The sequence below is a fragment of the Rhinolophus hipposideros genome, assembly GCF_964194185.1.
Source record: "Rhinolophus hipposideros genome assembly, chromosome: 1".
In the NCBI taxonomy this organism is placed as follows: Eukaryota; Metazoa; Chordata; class Mammalia; order Chiroptera; family Rhinolophidae; genus Rhinolophus; species Rhinolophus hipposideros.
Window position 1 is genome coordinate 41,243,604 of NC_138047.1, and position 27,313 is coordinate 41,270,916.

At 43.8% G+C, this 27,313-nt stretch overlaps 1 protein-coding gene across 1 annotated transcript in view; it reads right to left on the bottom strand.

Annotated features, from left to right (window-relative positions):
• IGFBP7 (insulin like growth factor binding protein 7) overlaps window positions 1–27,313 on the bottom strand; it is a 65,501-nt gene that overhangs the window by 6,631 nt on the left and 31,557 nt on the right. Inside the window, exon 2 of the mRNA XM_081048592.1 lies at window positions 3,014–3,123. Within this exon, the coding sequence (XP_080904718.1) occupies window positions 3,014–3,123 (110 nt within the window). The remainder of the gene's footprint in view (window positions 1–3,013; window positions 3,124–27,313) is intronic.

The window sequence follows — 27,313 nt, forward strand, 5'->3', positions numbered from 1 at the left end:
TATTATTTTTAAGTTTTTTTAAAAAATAGTCTCAGAGTTCACGAAAGCCCAAATCTGAAGAAAGGTTCAGGCAAGAAAAAAGAACCGAATGGGGATCCTCTCAGTCTCAGAAACATCCAAGTGTTTGTGAGGAATTCTAGGAGTTTTACCTTTCCTATAAGCATCATCTCTGACTTAACCAGGGCTGAGGTAACGATGGCTATTTCAGTTCAAGGCTAGGGCTTTGCTGAAAAAGTATGGGACTTGTTAACGTCACATGATAACTACTGGTCAGGAAAGTACAGACCATCACCACGCTGTGCCAACACAGGAAGTGCTACTGTAGCCTGCAGTGTCGCGGAGAGAAGCCTTGTCCTATCACTTCTGGTTGCTAAGTATCCTTGAGCGAGAAGGACATGCTACCTTCTTGGAACTTCAGTTTAACAAGTGAGGATTCTGTTCATTTATTTATATCCGAAATGTAGTTCTATGCTACATTGGATTTGGACAACGTGTGATCTTAAATATAAGTCTATTCTTAACAGTTGGCTTACAAGGGCAGTGCAGAGAAAACAAATGGCCTGTGTAATTATTTAAATCAGTGACTTTCAAAGTGTTTTGACACGGCCCATAGTAATACATACATTTTGCACTATGATCTGGAATATACAAAAGAAAAGTTTTATGAAATGATACCCTTACTAAATGTGATGCCTTAAGATATTTTCTGTTCTATTTTTTATTTTGAAAGAAAATGTCTGGTTGCGATCCCTACATTAAATTTGGGACTCGCTGAATGGGGTCATGGTCTGCAGGTTGAAAACCTGCATGCTTTATTTAGGTCATGCATGTGGTAGTGGAAAATCAGCAGAGCCTGGCAGCTGGGTGTTGCTTGTTTCTCGCGAGTCTGTAAAAAATTATTTTTTCCTGTCCCCCCAACTCCTTTTCTTCACCCCCACCCCCCAGTTGACAAGCCCTCAGGGAAGTTCAGGGAATCTAACCCATATAATTTCAGAAGCTTAAAAGAGGATTCCGTAGGCAGTTTTATTCCTCTGGTATGTGTGCAAGCTGGAGTGGGGCAGAGAAAGGACTGAAGAACTTTTTCTCTACCAGATTTGTCAATAAGGTCATAGTTCCCAGACACTTGGATTACCCTGGCTTCTCACTGCGGAATTCCTAGAGCACCGTAACAGGGCTTTGTATGGATATCCTTTGAGAAGTTGTTCTCCTGCCTCTCCACCAGCTGAGCAAACCAGCAGCCTCCAGATAAGCAAGAGAAGCGTCAGCAGCTTTTGCAGTCAAGGCCAGGAACGCATCCACCAGCTGCATTTTTGCTCCTCTCTGCTCCCGGCTCCCCTTTAAAAAAAATAACTTCTTGAGGTGAAATTTCACTGCTTCCTTAGCAGAAGTTTCACCTGTAAAGGATAGTGGTAGTACAGCTGGTGTTGTCTCTGCCTATCCCATCCCCAGGAATTTTCTGGAATCACCCTGACTTCACTCCCACCAGCAGGTCCCAAGGGGGCGATGCAGCTCTCTGGCCACATGGGGGCGCCAGAGTTTGGCAGGTGACAATGTGAACCAGAGCCCTTCAGTTGGAATTTTACAATGCAGCACGGAGAAGGGAGGAAGCCCTTTCTTTCCTCTAGGGTCAGTAAGCTGTGGTCATAATATGAACTTGGAGCTGCCAGTGACAATACTGCCTACCGTATGGAGGGAGCTTTCTGAGGTGGAATAAAAAAAACATAAGACTAGTACACTGAGAGCAGAGCCCTGGCCCCCTTGTGTACCTGCATCCAGCTGCCCTTGAGGTTGGAATCACAATACTGCCCCCCCACCCCCGTTTTTTGGCCTAAACTAGTTTGAAGTGAGTTTCTACAACTTGCAACAAAAAGAGTTCTGGTGCCAAAGTCCCTCCTGGAATTCCCCAAGTTGCTCCTCTGGTCATACACCAAGCAAACAAAATAATCAAGAGATAATCGTCCATCTCAGAGCTTGCTGGGGAAGTCAACATGCCACGAAGGGGAGTCTGGCTATGCCTTCGACTTAAACTAGGTTTCCTTTGTGTCAGCAAGAGTTTGATGATATTCACTCCGTCGGACTGTTGTGACCCTTAAATGAGTCCCAGTGTATAAAAAGGGAAATAATGGAACGTACAGCACAACTGTGAAGTAGTATTTGATTTGGCCGATGAGTATTTTTTCCCGTTCTACAGACATGCTGAGAGGATGTTGTTCTTCAAATGTGAAGCTAGTTATACAAGATGATGCCACTCGAAGGGAAACATTTCTGGGAACAGCGGCTGACAACTCAGTGCTAACTATGTATCTGACAACGAGCCACGTGATTTTACCTGCCTTACTTGATGTAATCTTTGCAAGAATTACATGTTACTATCATCGTACAAAGGAGGAAACTGAGGCGTAGAGCAGTGGTTCTCAGTCTAGGTGACTTTCCCCCCAGGGGACATTTGGCAATGTCTAGAGACACCTTTGACTGTCACAACCGGGGTGGGGCTGTAGGTGCCACTGGCATCTATCGGGGAGAGGCGAGGGATGCAGCTAACAAACATCTTACAAAGCACAGGGGAGACCCCACAACAAAGCATTGGCTGGTTCAAAATGCCAACAAGGCCAAGGCTACAAAACCCCAGCTTAGAGAGAACTCACTCAACCTGGCTAAGGAAACCACATTCTTACCCACTCCAATGGAGACACACACACACACACACACCCATGCACGCACACACATGCTCACATGTGGGTTTGGCTGTTTAGCATTGTTCTCCCACTCCTAAGGCCACCTGCACCAGCCCTGCTAACAAAAGCAAAGCAGGGACTGTTCTGGAGGTCAGTAAAATCATTGGGAGGTGTCCAGAAGGTTGTCATAAGCCCCCCACCCCCACAGACACACTTTGAGGAGCAGCACACAATGGAACCAATGGAACAGGCTGAGGATTTTAGGTTACAACCATCCTTGCACAGTGAGAGAGGAGCCTGTCAGTCTAGGATGTCTTCCTGAATTCTATGTCACTGACCTTGTTCCAGATGAGGACAGGGGTTGGGATTCCGATGACCTCACAGCTCAGGTACACCTGGGCGCCAGTAACATTCCAGATGTCCTTGGGGGACGTCACGATGGAAGGACCTACAAGAGAGGGCACAAAGCCAAACACAGTTTTTAACATCAGGGAGCATATTAGGAAGTAAAGACTTGATTATGTTTATGAGGCCACCCTCTCTGAATTATTGGAAGCACACTTCAAAGACCAGACTGGCTCCCCCGGGCTACCAGCATGCTTTTAATCTTGCCTTGGGAATGCATACCTCTAGACAAAAACAAAAATAATTAGGAAGAGAAATTGATTGTTTATGAAATTTTCTTCTCTCTCAAATCATGCTTAAATGAGTTTTAATTTACCATCTGTTTTGCATTATCTGGGTCTTTCCAATTAATACAGTGAAATTTCAGTTCCAAAATGTTTCATGTTGTTCTTTTTTGTTTACCAGTATTTTTATTTCAAGGGGGCAACATGCAACCACTCCTTGGGTAATGAACACAATGAAATCTACGAAGATATCTGAAAATGTGCTGAGCACCCAGAAAAGATGGTAGTCCCCGCTTTAGGAAGCTTAGGATCTGAGGTTGATGAGTCAGTGGCGAGAAGGCAGGGATGGTAAATTTCACGGAAGAGAAAAACATGAAGCGCTGTGTGTCCTGGGAGACTGGAAGGAGACACCTTCAAAGAGAAGGGACCTAGTATCAAGGAAGAAGGTGGAAGAGTCTTTCCTCCCACCACAGTTTGGGGGAGACAGTGGATAAAAGAGAAGCAGTGACAGGGCCCCCAAGGAAAAGGCTCTTTCCCAGGGTTCTCTATGGCCAGGTCCCTGGCAGCAGGCACTGGCTGGCAAGTGGGGACAACTGTCAAAGCGTTGTCTGAAGGGTCACCAGAACGGGACCTCCCAGGGAGAGCCCAGAGTGACGCTTCCCAGCCCATCAATCCTGGGACACCTCCCTCGGCCTTCTCTATATCCCTGAGGTGAGAAGGCCCTTAGCACCAACCTCAAGGGTATGCATCCTTTTTGTTACCAAGGAGGACCCAGGGCCCGTGGGCCAGCTCTGGCCTGCCACTTGTTTTTTTACATGGCTTGTGGGTGGTCTTTGCATTTTAAAATGATTTAAAAATTAAAACAAGGCTATTTCATGATGTGAAAATTATAAGTTCACATTCACTGTCCAACACAACACAATTTTATTGGAACACCGCCATGCCCAAGGACCAGCTGCGGCTGAGACTGTATGACCTTAAACAGTTACTACTTGGCCCCACACACAGCAAGTACTGGTCCTTGCTCTAATCAACTGAGAAGCAACCAACCCTACGTAAGACATTACCGGAAAGTCCCAGGGCTTGGATCCTTTACACATGAGTGGAGCAGATGCAAGTAAACCCACTGGATGGTTTCTGGTCCAGCTCTGAAAGGCAACACTTTTGAAGCCAACAGATTCTGAAAGATCTGTGCTTGCTCACTGCTCTTTCCTGCTAAGAGGCCAGCCCCCCAACATCTGCAGTAGAAAAGACACGCACACCTAATTTTGAGTGGGTGGTAATTAGAATTTCACTTCTGCTGATTCTGAATGCCAGGTTTCAGGCAGCGGGCGCCTTCAGAGAGACCAGAGACTGTCCACAGGAGAGGGAAGTGGACCTGGGAACCAGGGCTCTCCGAGTGACAGTGCATTCAGGCTCAATGCTGTTTCCTGAATGAACGAGTTAATTATTCTCTCTGACTTTCAGCTCTCCATGACCTTGGGTCTTCAGCCGAATGTCTAACTGCAGGGTCATCTTGCTTCAGCGTCTTGGGAAAGGGACAACCTCCGTTTAGCCTGGAAAGTTTTCTGGCATAATCAGCATTCAAGGGACATGAAGTCTCCCCCTTTTGCAGCAGGCTATTTCCAGCACACTATTAATTTCTTGAAACAGAAAGGAAATGATCCCAGCACGGAAGATTTTTCCCACTCATCTAAAGTATTAGAAGCTGATTTTTTTTAATCCCCGGGGCTTTTTTATTTTTTCCCTTTGCAAGAATGTGCAAAACAATCAAAGTTTTGAAAGCTCTAAATATATTTCGTGCTTCCTTCCCTCTACACCATAGGTCTAAAGAGGAAGCCTCTATCTTGGCCAGGGGTCTTGGCTTTTCTGTTGCAAACGTGGATGTGGTGAGCATGGTGGCACTGTGTTGATGTGTGTTTCTGGCTCTGTCTCTGACGCTTTCCAGTCTGCTTGCACCAACACAGGGCCCTGCAAAAGGCTGGGCTGGACTTCACCCCACCCAAGCTTCCTTCAGGGCCCTGGGACTGCAAGGGCTTGGACACCACAGAACCGGATCTGGCCGGACTTGGAACTACTTCTGCTCACCTCTGAGGGCTCCCATGTGGCTCTGTCCTCCTTCCTACACATGGACTTAGCAGGATGACCCCAAAGCTCAGGACATCTCAAGGGATTGTTCTGAGACGAATACACAAGTGTTTAGAGATTTGGAGGGGCTCAGGAACAAAGCTGCCTCTCACATAGCGAAACCACACAGGAATGCAAGGCATTTTTTGTACTGTGAGCTCTGAGAGCCTCAGTCTTGTAACGAACCACTTATTTGAAGATGCCTCCAGCCCCCTATGGTAGTCAGAACAGGTAGCAGAGTTATCCACCTCTGTCAGCAGATTCTGGAGTGCGCATGGAAGAATTCCAGTCTAATTTTCTGTCACAGGTCTTCAAGACATGCTATGGGTTCTTCCCATGGCATAATTTAAAATTAGGATATTCTTAGTCTTAATATCGTACAATTTATCAAATTCTTCTTTTACGATTAGTGCTTTTTGTGGCCAGTTAAAGAAATTTTTGCCTAGCCCAACTCCATAAAGAACTCGTGTGCTCTTTTATAAGCTTTATGGTTTTACTTTTCACATTGCGGTTTGTGGTTCATCTTGAATTACTTTTTGTGTACACGAGGAAGTAGAGGTCACAGTTCACCGCCATCCCCCACCACAAAAGACCCCATTGCTTTGGAATCATTTGTTGAAAAGATCCCCTTTTTCCTACTGAATCGTCCAGGTGCCTTTGTGGGAAACCCATTGGCCATTTGTGTGTGAATCTATTTCTGGATTCTCTGTGCTGTCCCATCGGTCTGTGTGTCTGTCCTTACACCAACAACTACAGTGTAAGTTAGAATTAACTGTATTAGAACTGAAGCACCGAACAGAGCACAGATCCACTGTATCCATCTCCCTCCAATACTTTCCTTATTCCAGGAAGCAGAACATTGAAGGAGAAGTGAGAATACTTTTAAAACACCTGAACCCAGGAATACTTTGAATGAGAGCCATTGCCAAGATTAGGGGTTCAAGATTAGGACAAATCATACTGTGGGTTCTTCTTTTTCTCTCCAACCCTTGGAATATAAGTACATATAATACCTTAGGTTAATGGGCTGCTGAGTCAATATTTGCACCAGTCTAAAAACATAAATGATCCCAATTCTGCTACCAGGCTACCATGAGAATTCTGTGATTTTCATACAAGAAAAATCCGTATTAACATGTTTTCCCCAAAATAAGACCTAGCCAGACCATCAGCTCTAATGCATCCTTTGGAGCAAAAATTAATATAAGACCCAATCTTATTTTAATATAATACCTGGTATAATATGTAATATAATACCGGGTCTTATATAATTATAATATAATTTATAATATTAATATAATATAATATAATATAATATAATATAATATAATATAATATAATATAATATAATACCGGGTCTCATATTAATGGTCTGGCTAGGTCTTATTTGCGGGGAAACACAGTACTCACCGACTCCTGTGGAGTCCATGGTGTGTAGGGCCCAAGGAGGGGCCCTGAGGACCCATCTGCTGCACAAAATTTACAAAACCCTTGGCTATTTCCAATGTCCTTGAACAAATGTTGGATTCAGTCACATAATGAAAAGGTTAATAAATAACACCTGAACTGGAAAGTGCTAACCTACAGAACGGCCGTTAGGTTTGGAGAGGTAGTCTTGTGCAGAGGAAACTCAGCTCAATGAATGATTAGACTAATATTAAAGGGGTGAACTGACCCCCTAGAAGGTGGAGGCAGGCTGGCTTCTACCTGACTTCCTGGGTCAGAAGAATCCATAGGTTCCAGATTGTTCCTGCTTACTTGAGTGCTGAAACCCACAAGGTCATCTACTTACCTAACTCTGCTTGGTTCTTTGCCACTAACTGTCCTAAAAATTGGAAAATTCCCTCAGAATATGAAGAGGGAATGGAGAAATTCTTGAGAAAGGCACAGGCAGCAGCATTACAGAAAGAGGAGTGATGATACATGGTGAACCCAAGTAAAGGAAGGGACTTCATGGTGACCCTCAGAGACGGCAAGTGGACAAATCTTGGCTGGAAGTGAAGGGATGATGAAAATATTTTGGGCAAATAGGATAGCAGATCCCAAAATACTGCACTCCCTTCTGCCACTCTCAAGAACCACTGTCCCACATATTGTGCTAATAAGCAATTTCACTGCACACAATCACTGCAAATTGCATGCCTATCATGCAACTCAATTCCTGAAGGTTCCATCCTACCTCAGGAGAGTGCTCAGCAAAATGACTCTTTACCAAATCACTTCTAATTCTTTCCACTCTGCCTTTTTTTCCAAGAAAGCCAAAGCAGATCCAGAATTTATTTCTGTGTTTAAGGATAAAGAAACTTTTAGTTCGCTCTGAGCTCATTTTTGGGCAGGAAGCTCAAAATCCGTCCTGGAGGCCAGGCCAAGGGTAACAACCATGTCATCTAAAATCATGCTCAGTGTTTGGATTCCACTTAAAGCACGTCACAGAATATGTAAATGTATAGAAACAAACAGCAGGAGAGGTTCAATTATTTATTTATCCTTGCCTTTGTTCCAGTTAGGACTTCAGGCTGCTCACACATGTGTCTAGCAAACATCCTGTACATAGAAGTAAATGCCCACTCCCCTTCCCTACCCTGGGCCACTCCAGGCAGCAACCAAGCTGTCCCCAGTGCTATCCCCAGGCTTTCCCCAGTTCAAAGCCACCAGTATCTTTCTGTCTCAGATGACTGTGAGGAAACCAGGCAACTCTGTACTCAGTTCTCATTCAATCTCTTTCGACCGTTTTGAAGTCTCTAAGTACACTTCTTGATCCCTTATTTTTTATAACTCTTGCCTAACAACTTTAGATGGTCTCTTTTAACAAATCATTCCTTGAAAGGAAAGAGGAAGAAGAAGAAAGAAGGGAAGTAGGAGGTGAAGGAAAAAGAAAAAATGAAATGAAGAAAGATAAGCCAGTCCTAAATGAAGTTGTAGCAAGGAAGAAGAAAGTTTTAAGCTTGGAGGAAAACTAAAATTCAAATAAATGAATCAGTGTCACCTTAAAAGGACCTAGAAGGAGTCAGAGGTCTCCTGCAGAATCTCCACCTGAGTCTATCCTCCTTCTCAGCCCCTTCTAATTAAGTTCTAGACAAATGACCCACAGTCCAGCAGATTACTTTAGAAATATTCGATTATAACCTAGACGTAGCTATGTTCTGAGAAATCAGTAAAAATGCAGAAAAGGAAGAATTATGGATGGATTTATACCTGGAATATTTTGACTTGGTTCTGAAGAAGCTAAGAAGGGCACCTCTCACACACAAACGTCATGAAGAGAAGATCCTGAAATGGAATTGATTTGGAATCTGACCAGCAATTCATTCAAGCTGGTTTTATATAAAGTTGTCGAGGAAACAGAGTTAACATTTGTTATCCTATAAAAAGCACAGGGATAATGTAAAATAAGTATGTGAATAATTTCCTAGTCTCCTACAGAGCACAAAACACTCCCCAGACATGACCTAAGATGTCCTCACCACATTAAAAAAAAAAAACACAGAAAACAAAGCACTCTTGAAGATGGAACACTTGGCCCTGGATTCTTATCCGCTTATAGCCAAGAGACCTTGAACAAGCCACGCACATATTTTTACAGAAGAGTAAACCAGGCAGGCCTGAGAATCTTCTCTTTGGATGTGGAAGTGAATGTACCTATCACGAATGTGCCCGAGAGCACAGTCATGTGGCATCTGTGACATGCATGAAGTGTTGAGGTTCTACTACCTGGCTTTGGTGCTCTCGGCCCCTGTAAATCAGTCCAATGCACCCCTCCTCAGCCACCTACAAGTAGGGAATGTGACTCATAACAAAGGTATCAGCCATTACCTACTTGGCCATTTTTTTTTTCGTCTGAAAGAGCTGCATAGAAGATGTTAGGAGCGGACATGTTTTGGAGTTGAATATACTCCGTAAGCGTGGGAAATGGTCAAAAGTAAAATTCTCTCCAATAATCAATTTTTGTCCACTTTTGTTATCATATTTGACCACACATTACTTTTTGCTTTATTGCCTTCTTCATTTCCCCCATCATCTCTTCCATTTTTCCCCTACAAAGCCACTTTCTTTCTTACTTCTGCCCATGTTCTGTGACTAGCAATCATGCTCACCCACCATTACACACTCATTACCGCTTCTAGAACTTTTGCTTCTGTGGATGCACTGGAGCACCTACGATGGCCTCCCTCCTCTCATCTCTTAACAATGCCTTACCACATATTTGAAGCCCTACGGCTGGAGTCTCATCTCCTTGTGACATTTTTTCACAGCTCATTTACAGACATCTTTTTTCCAGTTCGCACTTATTTCTCCTCTGAAATCTGTCTCGGTTCAGAGTTAGTGCCACACAACTTAGCGCATCGTTGTTCTCTAATGTTTTCCCCAGTGGATCTAACTGAAGATGCCACCTGCTGACTCAGAACTGAGTCAGGAACTCTGGAATCAGATGTTCCTCATGTTCACTGGGAGAGGGACAGCCCAGATTGGATGCAGTGGGCAAAGGGCAGTAGTAAACTAAGAACAACATAACAGGATTAGCCCAACAGAAACTGAGAAGATAGCCGCTGTCCTGAAAATGCACCAGTGCACACACTGCCCAGGTCCTTAACCGAAGTGGTGTTCCATCTACCCTTTATTTATCTGCTGGCAGATTATTCATCATGATTGTCCTTAGTCCTCCACTTGACTTTCCTTTGGTATAAGCAATGTTTCTTGACTACAGCCCACTCACCAACCAATCAGGATATGATCAAAGGATACATATTAATTTGAATATATATTAGTCAAGTGAATCCCAATGACAAGGGTAGGTGTGTTGGGGAGAAAGGATCATCTATCATCCTCAAATAAAAAACAAAAGATTTCTGCATCACGCTGGGTTTTATTGTTTGCATTGTAGCTCTCACTGAGTATTTACTAACCTGGCTAAGACAGCTGAGTATAAAGACTTCTGTAAGTTATGGTACCGAAAATAAGACCTAGCCAGACAATCAGCTCTAATGCGTCTTTTGGAGCAAAAATTAATACAAGACTTGGTCTTATTTTACTATAATATAAGACCCGGTCTTATTTTACTGTAAGACCTGGTCTTATCTAACATAACATAAGGCCTGGTCTTATCTAACATAACATAAGACCGGGTCTTATATTAATTTTTGCTCCAAAAGAAGCATTAGAGCTGATTGTCTGGCTAGGTCTTATTTTTGGGGAAACACGATAGGTCTGCGTACCACACTCATCTTAACTCCTAATGATGCTGGGTTCTGGAATAGTTCATAAAGAATATGTGCACTCATACCAGAAGGGAGGATTTAAGAAAGAACTGAGATACCACATATGGAGATAAAGAGTCCAGACAACTTGGCAAAAATCTGCAGATTGCATTCTGATAACACATTGAAGGGAAAAGCACTAAACAAAAGTACAAAATGGGAAAAGAATAGTAGGAAAGCACTATGGCCAAGACAGGGAAGGGGATGAAACACGTGGAAACTTCCTGATATTAAATAAGGGGAAGCAGTAAGGGTATGGCTAATTAAAGAGCAGAGCCACTTGCCAAGGCAAGTCATTTCGGGAACTTCCAGAACTGAGGTGATGTAGCCACTGGACCTTGGTATGAGGAGCTAGTACAGTCTCAAGGGTATCAGCTAAGGACAGCACGAGCAGAAGAAAACAGTACTAAACCCTAAGCAGCATAGTTCAGATTTAATTTCATAGTTTTAGTTTAAGGAAAACTCATCTAGTCATGGTAGCTATGGTTAGTCATTTACATGTTAGCGTGAATGAGGAACAAAGAGTTTATAATAATGGGGCCTTACTAAACATTGCCAGGGAAAAGTATGTAAGAATCGCTTCCTCTTTTCCATATATAATATACTGGAGTGAGATGGCGGAGGTTTAACACATGTAGACTGAGAACAAATGCTGGGGATGTAATGGTCTGTAGTGAGCTTGGAGCAGACTTTGGAATCAGCAATTTTGCTCTAGCACATCTGAGCAATGTGACACTTAACTTCTCTCACTTTATTCATCTGTGAAATGGGAAACTAATACCTAAGTCATGAGATCATCAGAAAGGTCAAACAGGATACAGCAGTTAGCTGCGTACCTGGCCTGGGTAAACATCCAACAAGTATTAGGTATTGTTTTTATTTCAAAGTAAATTCCTTACGATTGGAGCTAATACAAATTGCTTATTCAGAGAACGGAGACAACACATTACTTGAACCTGGGCTGGCTGGCAAAAGGAGATGGTACCTGAGCAAGGCCTGTGTTCAGTAGGCCTTTTGTCAAGGAGGTTTTCACCTTCAGAGACCTGCCTGAGCACAGGTGTAGCACAGGCTGCGGGAGGAATAGTGAGCACACCGGTCTGGCTGGGGGAGAGCGTTGTATAAAGGATCGGAGCTGAGATTCCGGTGTGGGGTACAGAGGAAGGCAGAGGAGGTAGGGGTTTACAGTCAAGGGTATGTCTGAATGTTGGAGAGGTGTGATTCCAGTGGCATTTCAGGAGGCCTTTGCAGCAGGACAGAGACAGGTGGGGATTAGGGACCTAAATTGAGTGTGTAGCAAGGGAACCAAGAGGAAAGGGACAGACCTGAGAGAGTACTGCGGAAGAGCTGACACTACTATCCAGTAACTACATACGGAGACGACAGGAATGAATCAAAAGTGGGCCTGGGTAAGAGGAGGCTGCTACCCCAGGAACAGGAGCGGGGATGTCAGTCTGAGGAAGGCACTGGGTTGGAGAAGGGGGAAAGGATGGATTTGGGCTGAGATTTGCTGCCTTTGAGGTGTCACCTGGGCAATGAGAAGATGCTGAACCCCCTGGAGAGAGGGGAAAGGATACAGACGGGGGGACCAGTGGTGCCAAGGTAAACACTGTTTAGTTTACATTTTAGCCCTTGGAAGGTTAGGTGGATTCCTTCATATGGAAGAAAGACAGAGTTGGCTCTCCCTCCCACTGGCAGCTTCTGACCACCAGCCCGTCCTTACTGCACTCCAGGTAAGGCAGATAGCGAATGTACTGCTTAGCTGCCAGCCGCTTATCTGCAGGGCAGCCCATCTGAAAGCAGCCTTTCCAATATGATACTACCCTGAGACAGTGTACACAGACCCTGTAAATTACATTTCCGACTCCTACTTGTCTCTGGGTTAATAATACCCTGTGTTGGCTCCAAATTTTTTACGCTGAAAATCAGAGTGTATTCATCTATTTTTTCTGTAGTAGACACCATAGAATTCAGATGTCTTTCTCTGATGATTGTGAATCTTGCAGGGTCTTAAAATGATCACCCTAAGTTTGAAGTGACTGTGGGACATAAACAGAAAGTCGATTCTTCACAATTTGTTGCTTGCACACAAATCTCTTACTTGACCATATTTCCTTATTCGTTTCCTCTAACTGGTACGGGTCCCGCCCAAGAGAAGAGTAGGGTACTGACCAAGAGTCTGAGTCCAGGGCATGGTCCCCACCCACAGGTGGTTGAGGTACCCGTGGTCTGGAGGAAGCCGGCATTAGGTAAAGTAAATCCATGAAGGATTTTAAGATAAGTTCACAGGTCACTCTGGTAACCATGGGGTGGGTGAGTTAACCTGGGCTGTGTCAGCCACGTTGCCAAGGGATCAGCTCATTTATTCAGCAAAGCTCCCACAGAAGCCGAAATACCTCAACTACTATCATAACACCAGCCTGACTGATGTCTGCACAAGTTAAATTAGCAGGCTAGATTTTTATTTGGTTTGAGCACATGGAAGAACTGACTTTCCACCGAGTACCTGTACAAAGGGAAACGCCCTAGTTACGTAGGTGTATCTTGTTAGTGTTGCCATAGCCTTGGAAATACTCTTTTTCCACATTTCATGAGTCTGTCCTGTCCGGAGTATGACTCACCTTAAATTCAACATTTTAAAACTTTGGGTCACTTTTTCCTATTCCACAAGCACTGAATTGGGTGGGGAAGTTTCCACAGGAGGGCACTGACTCTCACCTGATTCTGGGATTCCTGGCAACCTAGACAGAGCTCCCCCAGACACTGCCCGCCCTCTCCCCTACATACACACCCAGGAACACTTCATCAGGCATCTGGAAGTGTTTCCTGAACTGAGCTGTAAGGGGAAGTCTTCCGGAGCCCAGAGGCTCACCTACCCTCAAAGCTTAGTCTCTGTCCGTAGGCCTGCGCTGATGAACAAGGGTTGCAGTCTGTGGGGTCCCCAAGAAACAGCTAATTCTTGAGCCCTGCATGAGGGACTCCCACATGGCCTTCAACGTCAGAAGGGTTGCACTTGCTACACCTAGTACCTAACACACTTGTGAAAGCTGAAGAAGGCTGAGGCCTGAATTCCCAGAAGGCTCTGGGAAGACCTCACCATGGGGCCACTTCTGCTGTTGCTTGCCCACTGGAATGCCAAGATACCAGGGACCTTCCCACCCAGGATTTTTAGTAGAAGGCTAAACTTCTTCAGCTTCCTGAGACCTAGACAAACCCTCAGTTCCACTCTCTGTCCAAGGAAGAAATTTACATTGGAGGAGTCCCAGCAAATCCTTAGGCCAGCCGGACAACCTAGAAACAGCCTGTGGGAACTGCCAATGCAGCATAGGGTCACCCTCTTAGACTAGGAGTTATCAAAAAGAGTAGATTTGTTTAGTCTCCAGAAGGTTATTCATGTTGGAAAAGGTCTTGCAGAGGGGTGTCTGAAGGAATAACAGGCACCAGACACATAGAGCCAATGGGGCAAGCCCCAGCCACCTGGAAATTGGCCTCTAGGAAGGATTCTGTCTTGCAGTGGTTGCCAACCCTGGCTGCACCCTGGGCTCCTCCAGGGGTGTTTAACTAGCACCCAGGTCTGGGCAGCACTCCCAGAGTTTGGCATTGGTCTGGGTGTGGAGTCTGGCACTAGCATTTAAAAAAAAACTCCCTACGAGGAACCACTCAGTTAAAACAGAGCTTCAGAGCAGGAGATTGCCGATGATGAGAAAGATAGGAAGGTGGAAATTAAAAGAGAACAGGAGGACAGATTTGAAGGCATAATGCTCCCAAGTCCTTTCAGAGAGGCACCGAGGACACCTGGGATGTGCAAGTATTTCAGGAGGAAAGTGCCGGGAACTGGCGTGAAGGGTGAAGAGTACAGACACCTGATAATCAGAACAACACTTTATTGTTGTTATTATTATTGCTTCAAGCCATGAGGAAAGGGATGGTGGGCAGTGTCTGAACTGTGTCAGAGCTTTGAGCTGCATGCTGTCCATCGTAACAGTTCTCCTGGGCCCTTTTCCATTTTTCTAAACTAGAGCATTAGGTTCACATGCCCAGCCCCACCCGTGCCCCTCTGCTGCTCTCCTAATTCCCACCCTTATTGGTAGTGCGCAGAGGTAGGGCTCTGCATCTGGAGCGTGTGGGTCTGAGTTAAAATCCCACTAAATGAGGACCCTGACCCTTTGCTCATTTCATGTCAGATCGCCTCTCTGTTAAGACACAGCGACTTGGCTTTAGGAGGCCAGGAGCAGGATGACATACAAGAGATCTGTGTGTGAAGAACCAGCCCCCTACGGCCGGCGGCAGAGCCTGGAGCCTGCTCTGCTGGTGCCTGGCATTTTTACTTGGTGATGTTTTGGCCCTTCAGGCCCCGGCCTCATTTTCACTTAGAACTCTTAGGGTTACAGTTGTCTCCTTGGCCGACAACCCCAGACGTTAATCAGCCAGCATAACAGCTCCCCCTGTTCTTTCTCAGTGTTTTTCCTTCTTTCGCTTGTGCCCTCTGGTTATTTTCTGTATTCCTTTGTGATGCCCACAGTCTTGAAAGCTCTCAGCTGTTTACCCCAAATCTCATCCTTTGTTTATTGCTGCTTTGCTGAATGTTCTCAGATTTTCCTTCCAGCTTCCCAGTAGGATTTCTTCTCCCCTGTTCTATATTTTCCAGAGCTACCCCTAAGGCTCAAACTGGAACAAAACACCCCTCTTTCCCTGTGGGCTAATTCTTCTCTGTTTGTCTTGGGTACTTATTACATGGGCTGTCTTGGCAACTTGCTTTGTGAACCACTGTGAACACAATTTGTGTTCCAGCACAACTACAAGACATTCTTGCTGAGTGCTGAGAGGAAATTCCTATTAGAGAAGGTCCTAGATGTGGGTGCAGTGGACCATTTGGGCTTGGAAGAGCTAGATTGTTTAATGAGGTTCAGAAGTGCCAAACAACTTGGCTCTGAAATCAGGGAAATGGGTAGGTATGTCTCTGTGATCACAGAGAGGACCTATCTACTGGGGACTGGGGGGCTTTGAATAAGGATTTTGTCTTTTTCATTAGTGGGGCAAGTCACACTTGCTCTTATTGGGTAGGAGATGACCTGGAGCCCATCCTGTTGGGCTCAAGCTGTGAGTAAAGGGGAAGCAGGTAAAGGAAAGCTATGCCAATGCACAGGGGAGCGGTTGCCTTGGAAGAAGGGACCCTGGAGCTGGGCCTGTTCTTTGCTGCTCTTACTGGTACTCATTGGACCAGTGCTTTGGCACTTTGATTATTTTTAGGCAGTGGTTATGTTTCTATAATTAGGGGTGCTTTTTTTGTTTTTGGAGTTTTGAGTTTGTTTTTCCTTGAGTTGTTAATCCTTTTACAAAGCAAGAAGAAACAAGGAAAAGGGTTTCCATGGTTTTACTAGTACCTTAGAAAGGTGAGGATGTTGCATCTTTTTACAAGAACTGGGAGCAAACTGAGGTTCAGTATCCAAGGGTGAGGTGAACATGAGGAGAAAGACTGGGCTCCCTGTAGAACCATCCTTTCCCTCTGCAGGTCTTCCTTCTGGAGCAGTCATTAACTCCAGCCCTCGAGATTTTGTTCTTTTGTTTAAGTCAAGGAAAATAATTTCCTCATAGAGAAGCTGGAATTTCACATTTGGCACCTCTTCAGAGCAACTTACATAAAAGTAGGAAACTTGTTCTTTACAGACTTGGGCAAGAAAATATCCTCAATCTTCCTGAAACTGATGTGGAACCTGCAGTTTATGCCTCGTCAGTCCTTTTGGGTACATTTTCAGGGTATCTCTTCAGCAAATGTGTGATCCCTTTCAGAAGCTGGGGGCTTCAAAGACAATGCTTACTCACAAGAGGGAAGATGCTATTCTGCTTGAGAAGAAGCGGGAAGGGGAGGAAAAGATCCAGGCTTATCTAGTCCATGGGGAAGGGCTCTGGTCACTGGGCCTAGAAATCAGTTAAACTGATACTTGAAGAGAAGAAAACTCAAAGCAGACTCAAATAGGAAAAATAAGAACAAGGCCCTTGGGACAAGTACGACGTGAGCTAACCATGCGCCCTGTCTCCAAATTTCTGACTACTTATCCAAGGGAGCTTGGCTTTTATGAAAACTGAGGGTCATGATCTCTGAAGCTGAGAGAGAGAAATCCCATTCAGAGACAGTTCTGAGCTTTTTTCTTTTTCTTTTTTTTAAATGAGAAAGCATTTTTATCTATACAATAATAACGAGGAATAACAATTCCACAAATATTCCATAGTGTCAGCACTAGATAGCTTTCCCAATGTCATGTGACATGCTCAGTTGATGATTAAAGCATACTCTGGAACATACGGATGATCATCAGATATAAAATTGGTCTGGCCAGAGGTTGAATTCCTAATAATTAGGGGATATCAAAAGAAAAATGTCATCCATTCATCATTAACGTTAATATCCAACCTTTAATTAGAGCACTAGCTTCCACTATGGCCCAGCTAAATTGATTCTTTAAGGGAAAATCTCTATTCAAAATGGTGTGAAAGTTGACAAAGACCCACAATGATACTAAGTAAATCGAATCTTGGCATTGCATGGCATTAAGCTGGTGAAAACATGGAGTAGATGAATGCATTCAGGTCTTCCATGAACTGAGTGCTGTGCTGGGGGGTGTGAGGGATGGAAAGATGATATGGTTGGACTCCTTCCTATCTGATATGGGTTTACAATCCAGGAAGTGTAGACAAGTATGTAAGCATATAAGCGATTATAATATGGATGGAATGTGACCAGTCCTATGCTTGTAAATATAAAAAGTATTCTGAATGAGTAGGTCAGAACTGAATTCATGGAGGAGGAAAAGGGCTTTCGGAAGGTAAAGAAGGTGGGTGGGGTAGGTAAGGACATTCCAGGCAAGGGGATCAGCATGCTCAAAGAGGTGAGCTGTCTCCTGAGTTGTCACTTGTAGGAAAAATAATACTATTTTACATTGGTGTTAGGGTTTACACCCACCAAGAGTTTTGAAGTAATATCCATTACTACTTCATTTTGATTTTTCCAACAATCCTGTGAGCGAAGTGAGTCCTTTTACAGATAAAGAAATTGAGATTCAGTAAGGTTAGGTGTCTTGGGCAAAGTCACCCAGACTGGCAGTGGTGTGGCCAGGACATGAATCTAGGTTTTCTGAGTCCAAACTCAGAGCTTCCCCTGGGCTACTGTGGTGTCTTGATACATAATCCAGTGTGGCTGAGATGTCCTGTCTTGCTTGGTTGTGTTGTGGGGTGAGGTGTTTGGAAATAAAGGCAAGTTTCAGAGATGTTCTCTTATTGGTTCTGGGTAAGAAATTTGGACTTACAATTATCCTCCTTATACTGAATGCCTGGCGGATGGTTAACCCTACTGTGACCATATGGTAGAGTCCTACCCACATCTTAGAATAAAACAATCCAGGAACTCCAGCCCTTTTTATTGGATTTTAATGGTTTCAATGAATATTTAACGTGAAAATCAGTACTTGAAAATACGCTTCATGCTTTTTCTTGCAAATCACTAAGATGATGCCATAGTCTTAGAAAGTACCTTTTATAGGCAGGAATCTTATGAGAACCTTAAAAGTTAAGGTTAACACTGGGTAAACATTCCTGAGCAGAGACAAGCAATCTTTATATTAATGAAAATGCTTCCTCTCTAAGATTAGATATGTTTTAGATTTACATCTTCATCTGGAGAAAACATTTATAACTGCCAGAAAGGAAATAAGGGTCCTAAATGAATATATTTACTAAACTATAAAATCCAGAATAAATAAGATCCGGCCCTGAGTATCTTCCCAGCCTCATTTCTCGTCATATCCCCCTTGAACTCTGAGCTCCAGCCATTATGAGCTTCCTGTGTTCCTCAAATGTGTTCTGCTCTCCCTAGCCCCTAGCCTTTGCAGATGCCGTTCCTTTTTCTGGAACATTCTCTACATTTCCCATTCCTCCCCACCTTTGCCTGGATAACTCTTAGATATCCTTTAGGTCTCAGTTATCTTTTTGTTTGGCAAATCTCCCTTGACAAACCCTCCTGCCTTACTGCCCTCTACTCTTCATCCCTTTGTTGTCGCCTTCCCCTCCCCCATTTAGAATGGGGCCATCCTTCCTGTTTCTTCCATGGCTTTCTATTTACCCTTATCACAGCATTTTCACAATGCATTTTAATTGTGTCGGCATATCACACTAGACTGTGGGCTCAGCGCTCGTAAGGACCCACCAATTTATTCTCTCTACTTGTTTTCTGTGTCCCAATGCCTAGCACCGAGTGGACGTTCAATAAACCTCTGAGTAGCTGAGAGAACCAATGCCACTACCAAAATATACACCGGGTTATAGTAAGAGTATAGGAAGCATTCCAAGAAACTGGCTTTCTTTGCTGTTGATTATTAAAAAGAATCTGGGGGTCTAGCTAGCTAAAATTACAGTAAATCCCTGAACAATGTGGGGCTTAAGGCTGCTGACGTCTGCAGTGGAAAATCCACATATAACTACAGTTGGGCCTCCACAACCGTGGATTACCAATGGTGGAACTGACCCTTGAACAACATGGATTTAAACAGGTCAATTGAAAAAAAAAATCCATGTATATTGGACCTATACCGTTCAAACCCATGTTGTTCAAGGGTCAACTGCACTTTTATTCCAGAGTTTGTACAAGGGCATGTTTTAGCATTTGGGAAAGGGTTAAAGTGCAGAGATTTTGATTCACTGTGGCCTATTTAAAAATTGGTCCTCAGCTGTTCATAGGTACAAACAGGTCAATGTTTAGGTATGGCCTTCTTCTGTTTCTGACTCAGCTACCCAACTAGAGCAGTAAGACAGCCAAAGGTGCTGATTCTGTATTTTCACACTTATACTAACATAGACCATATGTTAAAAATCTATTTAAAAAGAGCTATCCCATTAGACAATTTAGATAAGAACGAGAAGACAAAAGTTAAAGACTGACTACAGCAATATGCCCCTTTATGAGTCAATTCATAAGATTTAAAAAGGGGGGGTTGTTGGTCAGACTCTGGGTGAGAGAAACCACAGTGTAGTTTTGGGCAACTAGTTGTAAGTGCAACTAGTTTGGGGCAACTAGTTGTAAGTGCCAGTCAGTGTTGCCAAGCAATACTATTATACTGGAAGAGATGGATTTAAAAGGAAACAAGGTAAGCATAAGCCCCAGTTCTCCAAACATGTCCAAAACATTTATATTAGGTTTTAAGTGAAAAAGGGTCAACTTACTATCTGCATCCAAACATGAAAGAAGAATTGCTGATTCTACTCAGAGAGGATAAGCTCCCCCTAAGGGACAGGCCCTTTCTAGTGGGATGGGTAACAGGAGAAAGTATTGAGAGTTTCCTCTTGTAAATAAATCCTTCCCTGTTAATACTTTCGTATTCCTAAATTTTCATATAGCCAATGCACTTTTTTATAATATAAGAGCCATCTTGTCCAAATTCTCAATTTATAGATGAAGCTTGTGGGGGCTAAACAGTTGCCTAAGCTTTTTCCTGGATGCTGGCAGAAAGGACTAAACATGTATGAATTCATCTCCGTGTGCTTTATATATAACACCGAGAAAACATTATCTGTCCTCAATCAGCTGGCCACCATTCACACAGTATGAAACTGAGAGATTAGAAAGGCACTGAGCAAACCCTTTAAGCGTCCTCAGCTACATTTCCTAGGCAGAGGGGCAGCACACAGCTTAGCTGTGGGAGTCTGTCCAATTTGCATAAATGGAACATGCACAAATAAGATAAGGCTGGCTCCAGGAAAATAATTTCCCTGGTTCCCCTGAGCCTTGGATTTGGAAAACTGTAGCCTGTTCTGGAATTTGGGCCCATCACTAATGGTACTGGGTAGAACTCCCCATGTGACCTCAGCCCACGCATGGAGGCTTGTCAAGGTCCCAGGTGCTGGCTCGCCCACGGGCTATGGCTGAGACAGAAAAACAAAGAAAAAAAACCTCCCAACACACACGCATAAGCAAAAACTATCTTCCTGTGTTCTCTGCCAAGAGAGCTGGAGCCAAAGAGATGAGTTCAAAACTGATTCATCCATCAAGACAAATAAACTCAGTTTATGGAGGTTAGGAGGGCAATTTAGGAAGTAAACACAAGTTCAGCATTGGAGAAAACACAGAGACCATCCCCAGAATCGAACTCCACAGTGAGAAGACAAAGGAGCTGAGTCTTAAGGCGTGGAGTTCTGAAAATGCCAACAGACAAACCCGTTCAAAGGGGCAACTCTAGAGGCAAACAGCACCAAGATGTCAGCCCACCTCCCAGGGCACAGAAATGTGGAGTCTGGGCTCTGAGCCAGCTCCTGGCTGAGCTGAAGGAGCATTCCTAGTGGGGAGGAGGACCTCAGGGAACTGTTCAATTTTAGCAACAGCAAATGAAAGGCGATGGGTAAAAGTACTTCCTCCCTCCAGCAATGCCAGGCTCCTGGGCTGGCCTGGAGCATCTCTCTTTGTTCCCTGGGCAACAAGGCCCTTACCTGTATCACTTCTCTGGTTTGCCTGGCCACTTGTTCCCCTGGCTCTCCCCATGTCCTACCATAGATGTGAGCTTGTGTCCGCAGCCTCCTTCTCTCGCAGGATCAGTAGAGTACCTGGCCCAGGTCCTGTTCACGCCCTTATTAAATCTTCTTTTTTACGTGGAGCCTGATTCTGCTCCCCTTGAGGGTGGCGTGGACTAGTGACTCGCTTCTAACGCATAATGTCGTAGAAGTAACAATGTGTGACTTCTCAGACTAGCTCATTCAAAGCATTGCAGCTTCCTTCTTGCTTTTTCTTGGATCACTTGCTCTGGGAGAAGCCTGCTGCCATCGTGCTAGGATGTTCCAGCAGTGCGATGGAGAGGTCCGCGTGGCGAAGAACTAAATCCTATGCCCAGTCACGTGAGTGAGCCAGTGAGAAGCAGATCCTCCCGGCCCAATCAAGCTCGCAGATGACTGCAGTCTCCACTGACAGCTTGACTACAGCCTACGAGAGACCCCAAACCAGAACGACCTAGATAAGCCAGTCTCCCATTTCTGACCCACAAAAACTGTGTGAGGTAATACATGTTCACCATTGTTTCAGGCTTCTAATTTTTAGATTAATTCATTATGTAGCAATAAAATAACATTGTGGAACTTTCTCTACCATCAACTGAGTTGTCCCTTAATTAACTGCGATCTCTTTTCGGGGAATGAGGTTTTTTTTTTCATTGTTTGTTTTTTTGTCCTAACATTCTTTTCCCAAGGGTTAAGGTGAAAAACTCCATGTTTTTACAGAGTCCTCATGGAGGGACATTTATTGATTTGGGGCCATTGTGGCTCAACTCCAAGGAGATGCAATGATGATAATGTGTGTTTTCAAGGACTGTTCTTAAGATGTCCTTTGTACCTGCTAATCTAGAATCTTTAAATGCTTCTTCATCATTACATAAAAAAGGATTGGAACTTCTATCTCCCAGGATTCCCAAACATAAGTCTTAGTCATGAGCTATGTGTTATCTTAAACAGCCGTAGAAGATATAAGGGACTTTTTCTTTTTCTTGAGAGTCTTGTATTTTCACTTTAAGTCAGTGAGATTAACCGGCCACATATCACATGGATGAACCTCAGGGACATGATGCTAAGTAAAAGAAGCCAGTCGCAGAAGGATACATAACATGATTCCACTTACATGAGGTATCTAAAGTAGTCAAACTCACAAAAGCAGAAAGTAGAGTGGTGCCAGGGACTAGGGGAGGAGGAAATGGAGAGTTGCTGTTCAATGAGTACAGAGTTTCATTCATGCAATATGAGAAAGTTCTAGAGATATGCTATATAACAATGTACATACAGGTAACAATACTATACTGTGCACTTAAAAAATTTAAGAGGATAGATTTCATGTTATGATTAAAGTGACTTTCCAAGAACTCCAAGAGTCACAGTAGTGATTCCTTTTTTGCAATATTCCAGAACCGAGAGCCATATCATCTCAAAACACCACAAAACTGAAAAGAAATGTACTTGTTTTTACTTAAAACAAAGATGTTGCTCTCTTCTTTCTGGAGGATTGGCAGGGTGGGAAAGGAGGTCGGATGTCATACAACCAAACCTAAGGATAAGATGTAATTCTAAGAAGTTTGGGAATCACTGATCAAAAGATATGTTGAGGTTTCAAAAGATGTGGGCTTAAAAAAGCATCTGGGCCTTTGAAAAGATAGACTCCCATCAAAGGACTGACATCACCAGTTTACTTTCTAATTGTCCCTACAGCAAAGACCGTGCAGACACAATACCCAAGGAAAAGGGCAAAAGGCAAAACAGAAACCAGTGAAGACTCAAATAAACAATGAGCTAATGCACAGATAAGAGGAGCCATGCATTACATCAGTGACGGCAGAAAAAAATAAAGGAGACTGAAATACTTTCTATTCATTAACACATAATTGGGTCAAAATGCAGCACATCTAGATGGCAAGTTTCTGTTATATGATTTTCCACAGAAAGAAGAAATGATCAAAAGAGGGGAAATGGCACACGGCAGGTTGAATTTTCATGGTGCATATACCTCATTATCATTGCCACATAGTAAACCAGGAATGGGATTAGTGAAGGCGTGGAGGGAAGTGAAAGGAAACTTTAGATATTATAACGACAAGGAGAAAGGGGCAAATTATGACTAAATTTAGAACACACATTAATGCTCTCAAAGTTGATTGACAGTTGGAGTATCCTTTCTCTTCAGTTGTTCCTCAGCCTGATACTTTTTTGACATTAAAAGCTAATTCTGTGAGCTATTCAATCTTAGGGGTCGGTTCCCTTCTGAAAGACAGGAGAGAAAAGCCAAAGCTCTAAGGAAGCCTTTCTGGCCAAGACTAGAGAAATGTTCTGAGCTTCTTGCCCAGACAGTAGGGAGGCTCCAAGGTGGGTGACTCAAGTCTGGGCTGGCTCCCACCTGGCCTACTGCTCGCAGGCCTTCCTCTAAGTGTGCTTCCAGGAGTCAGGATGGAGGAGACCATTACACCTTCCCCTTGTATTGTTTTAAGACAGACTATTCCCATCCAGACACACTGATGAACTCCAATAAAGAAACACAAATTGGTGTGGAAGCTTGAATGACCATCGGGGTGTCTAGGGCTATTTATAGGGTTGGAGGAAGCAGAAGAGAATCATACAGACAGCAAATAAGCAGAGACTAGTAGGGCTGGAAACCACACAGCTTCCAATTATGGAAATTTCTCTCTCTCTAGGTCATCATGGCCCCTCACAACCAAACACAAACAGAAGTTCTTCCCGCAGGGGCCCCTCAGCACCAGGAATTCTCTTTGGATTTCCTACGCGAGTCTTCTTGGGAGTTTCTCTCTCTCTTCTAGACGTTCTCTCAGAGGGAGACATTTTTTCCTCAGAATTTGATCAGACTCACTATATAATATTGTCTTATTGACAAATTAATTCTTTAAAGAAGAGGCTGGTTTAAATAAAAATGAAAACCAGAGAAATACCTATTTCATGTTTGACAGAGCTTTTTCTATCTTTGTTTCCCTTGTCCTGCCCTCCTCCCCAACCTCCCCCCCAAAGTCTGATTGTCTTACTATATTAACACAGAGTGTGATTACCTATTCATTTCCATTACAGCTAACAAAATTGAGAAAAGCACATTTCCCACTGAAAATCACATTTAACAAATCCCTCTGGGGACAGAAAGAAGTAAAAACCATTTAAAAGATTAATTTGTGGGAGGAAGAAGTCAGTCCCAAATCACTCCTCTGCATTAGGCTCTAGTTCAAAGAGGTGGGTGCCCCAGGCCACATTTATAATGATGGGAGGTTCTCAGTCTCTTACTGCAGGCCTGAACCTCTCTGAAATCATAATCGTCCTCAAGTCAAAATATGCAAAGTGTAAAACCAAAAGCTGCAATAAGAACACCTTTGTTTTCTCTTCTGGATGTCTAAGACAACTCAAGCCAGTTCGCAAAGTGGGGGGAGGGGTCATGAGCAATGAACACAGGGGGTCTGCAGTGCATTTTTCCATTACATTAAGATTGATTCATCCTGCAAAACACGTGTGACCACGCTTGTGGATCAATGTTGCACGGTACAACACACATCTGAATGTATTAAATACTTCATGGAAATAAAACGGCTAATTAAAAAAGGCCAATTTATCTGTAGGTGGGCTCGCCCTACCTGTTCATTGTACACTACCGTGCTATTTCTTCTGCTCTGCTCTGAACACACCTGGTTCGCCCCGTGAACGAAGGGTCTGAGTGCATATGGTGGTGGCGAAAACCGGCTAGAGGAAGCATGTGAATTGGTACAAGGTGCAGCATGAGTGCATTTTGGTCAAAAGTGATGTTCAACCCTGCACAACTCTAGGTCCTACCAAAGGCGCCGCTGTTGATATATCCGGGGTATGACACACCAGCGTGGAGTTTACAAAGAATGCGCCTGTTGCTACAGCCTTTGGAAAGGCTCTTCTTGTCTGCACCACATCCCATGCTGTCACTGAGTCCACGTCTCCTCAATCAGGGCAGTTCTGTGTGCGTAAGGAGACGGGTCACTCAGCAGGGCCTACGTGGGGCTCTCACACCTATTCTAGCATGCCTATTTCCTTTCTCCATCTGTGCTGACAAAAAAGAAAAGGAAACAGAAACAAATGCTTGCTTTCAGTCTGGCATTGCACCCGGTTCTTGATCACGCAGGCTTCGGCTAAGAAATCCCAAATCTCCAAGCACAGGCAAGTTCCAACGCACAAGGTAAGCCGGCCTCCCTTTGTGTTTCCCTGGATGGTCACTGAGTGGGCGGGTATCCTCTAACAGCACGCCCTAGGTGCTCAGCCCAGCGCTCAGCCCAGTATCATCACAGCTCTAAGGAAGCCATGTTGGTATTATGACATCAGGGAACTTAGACAGGCAGGTCTACACTGGCTTTCAAAACTTTGGCTCTGGTGTGAGGGATATAAATAATAAATGTCTAACTATTACATTGTTTTGTGCACCCGAAACTAATAAAAACAAAAACAAAAACAAAACGTTCGCTCTGCATAGGAGGGCTTGTCTTGAACAGCTTTTCCTGAAGATTGGGAACCTTGGCTGGGGGAAGGGAGGTGGTTATAAAGAATGCCCCAGAACTGCCCAAGATGGCGAGGGTCTCTGGATCGTGAGGGTCAGACTTGGATGGGCCTTTTTGGGTAGCCCCATAAACTTCCTTGACTACGTAGTAACTGGCCAGGCTAGCAGTCAGCCCAGATTCACCACAGTCACCACCACCACCACTTGCAACGTCCTTCACCATCACTAACCATTTGTGGAGAACTTTCTAAAGTGTGTTAGATTACTCGATCCTCAGCATAGTTCTGCGGCACTGACTGGGAGCCATAGTAACCCCTATTGCCCAGAGGTGAGGAGACGGGGTGGAGGGAAGGCCTTAGTAACCTGCCTGAAGCCAGCAGCTCACACAGCTACTACCCTGGTATGAGCACGCAGGTCCCAAACTGCCTACCCCAATTTCCTCTTTGGAAAATGCATCCTTAACCCAGAACAAAACCATTTTATTGTTTCTTCCCCTGCCTTCTTTCCTCTCTCCTAATTGACTCTGAAGGTGTGAAAAGGTACAAGTGCGCCAGAACTGGCATCTGGGTTCTGCTTTTCATTCAGGCCAGTCTGAAAGCACGACAGGCTTCACTTATGTATCTCACTACATGAGACACTCGAGTTTACTCTCCAGCCTTATTCAGGGGCTTAAGTCACTCTTGTCAAAGCTCTCCATTCCTTTTCCTCTCTTGAAGTTGGAGGAAGGCCCCTCTTTCACAGTACTGCTTGTGCACTATCCCATTTATACCATTATAATAGCTGAGCGCTCTTTTTAAAAATACCTTCTCAGACAGCTTGCTTCTTTTAAGTCTTTGAATTAAAAAAGATGCAGCTCCTAAATTAAAAAAAAAAATCACCAGCTCCTAGTACTACTATTGTGCTTTAGGAACTTAAACTGTACTTCATTTTCTTTAATCTGTGTTAAAACAATATAGCATTATCTTTTGGACGCACTAGAAGACCTCAGGATAGCATTTTCTTTTTTTTTGTATGAGAGATTAAATCTGGTTAGAACTCAACAAGAAACACTGTCAAGTGGGGAAATTCGTGCCTGTTGCTCCCTTGACTGATCACATTTCAAAGCCTAGTGCTTTGCTAAAGGGCATCTTTCTTAAAATATAAGCAATCCTATTACTCAGAACCTTCTCTGCACACCATAGCTTTGAAGGAATTTGGGAGTTTGCAAATTCAAAGTTGAAAATTAAAAACCCACAAATAAGACTTGCATCCATTTATTCATGGTAAAATGAATATAGCTTTGAAAAGTCCATCCTCATCAGGATTGTTTCAGTGTGATCTATGATCTGGTGTGAAGCTGTTTAACTAGCTTCTTGCCTACGAAAGGAGATCCATTTTCTAAAACGAGCTCTGTGTTCAAAGGACTCAGGAGCTACCACGGAATAATACTAACTTGAATACATTTCTTTTTAAAGAATGTTTCATTGTTTTCTTAATCAGTGTTATTTTTATTTTGCCAGATTTAGAGTATCTCTTCCCCTTCCCCCCAAATGCATTAAAATAAATCCTGGCTCCAGCAGGAGTGATCCAAGTTTCCCAATTCAGAGGAATGTCCATTCCTCCAAG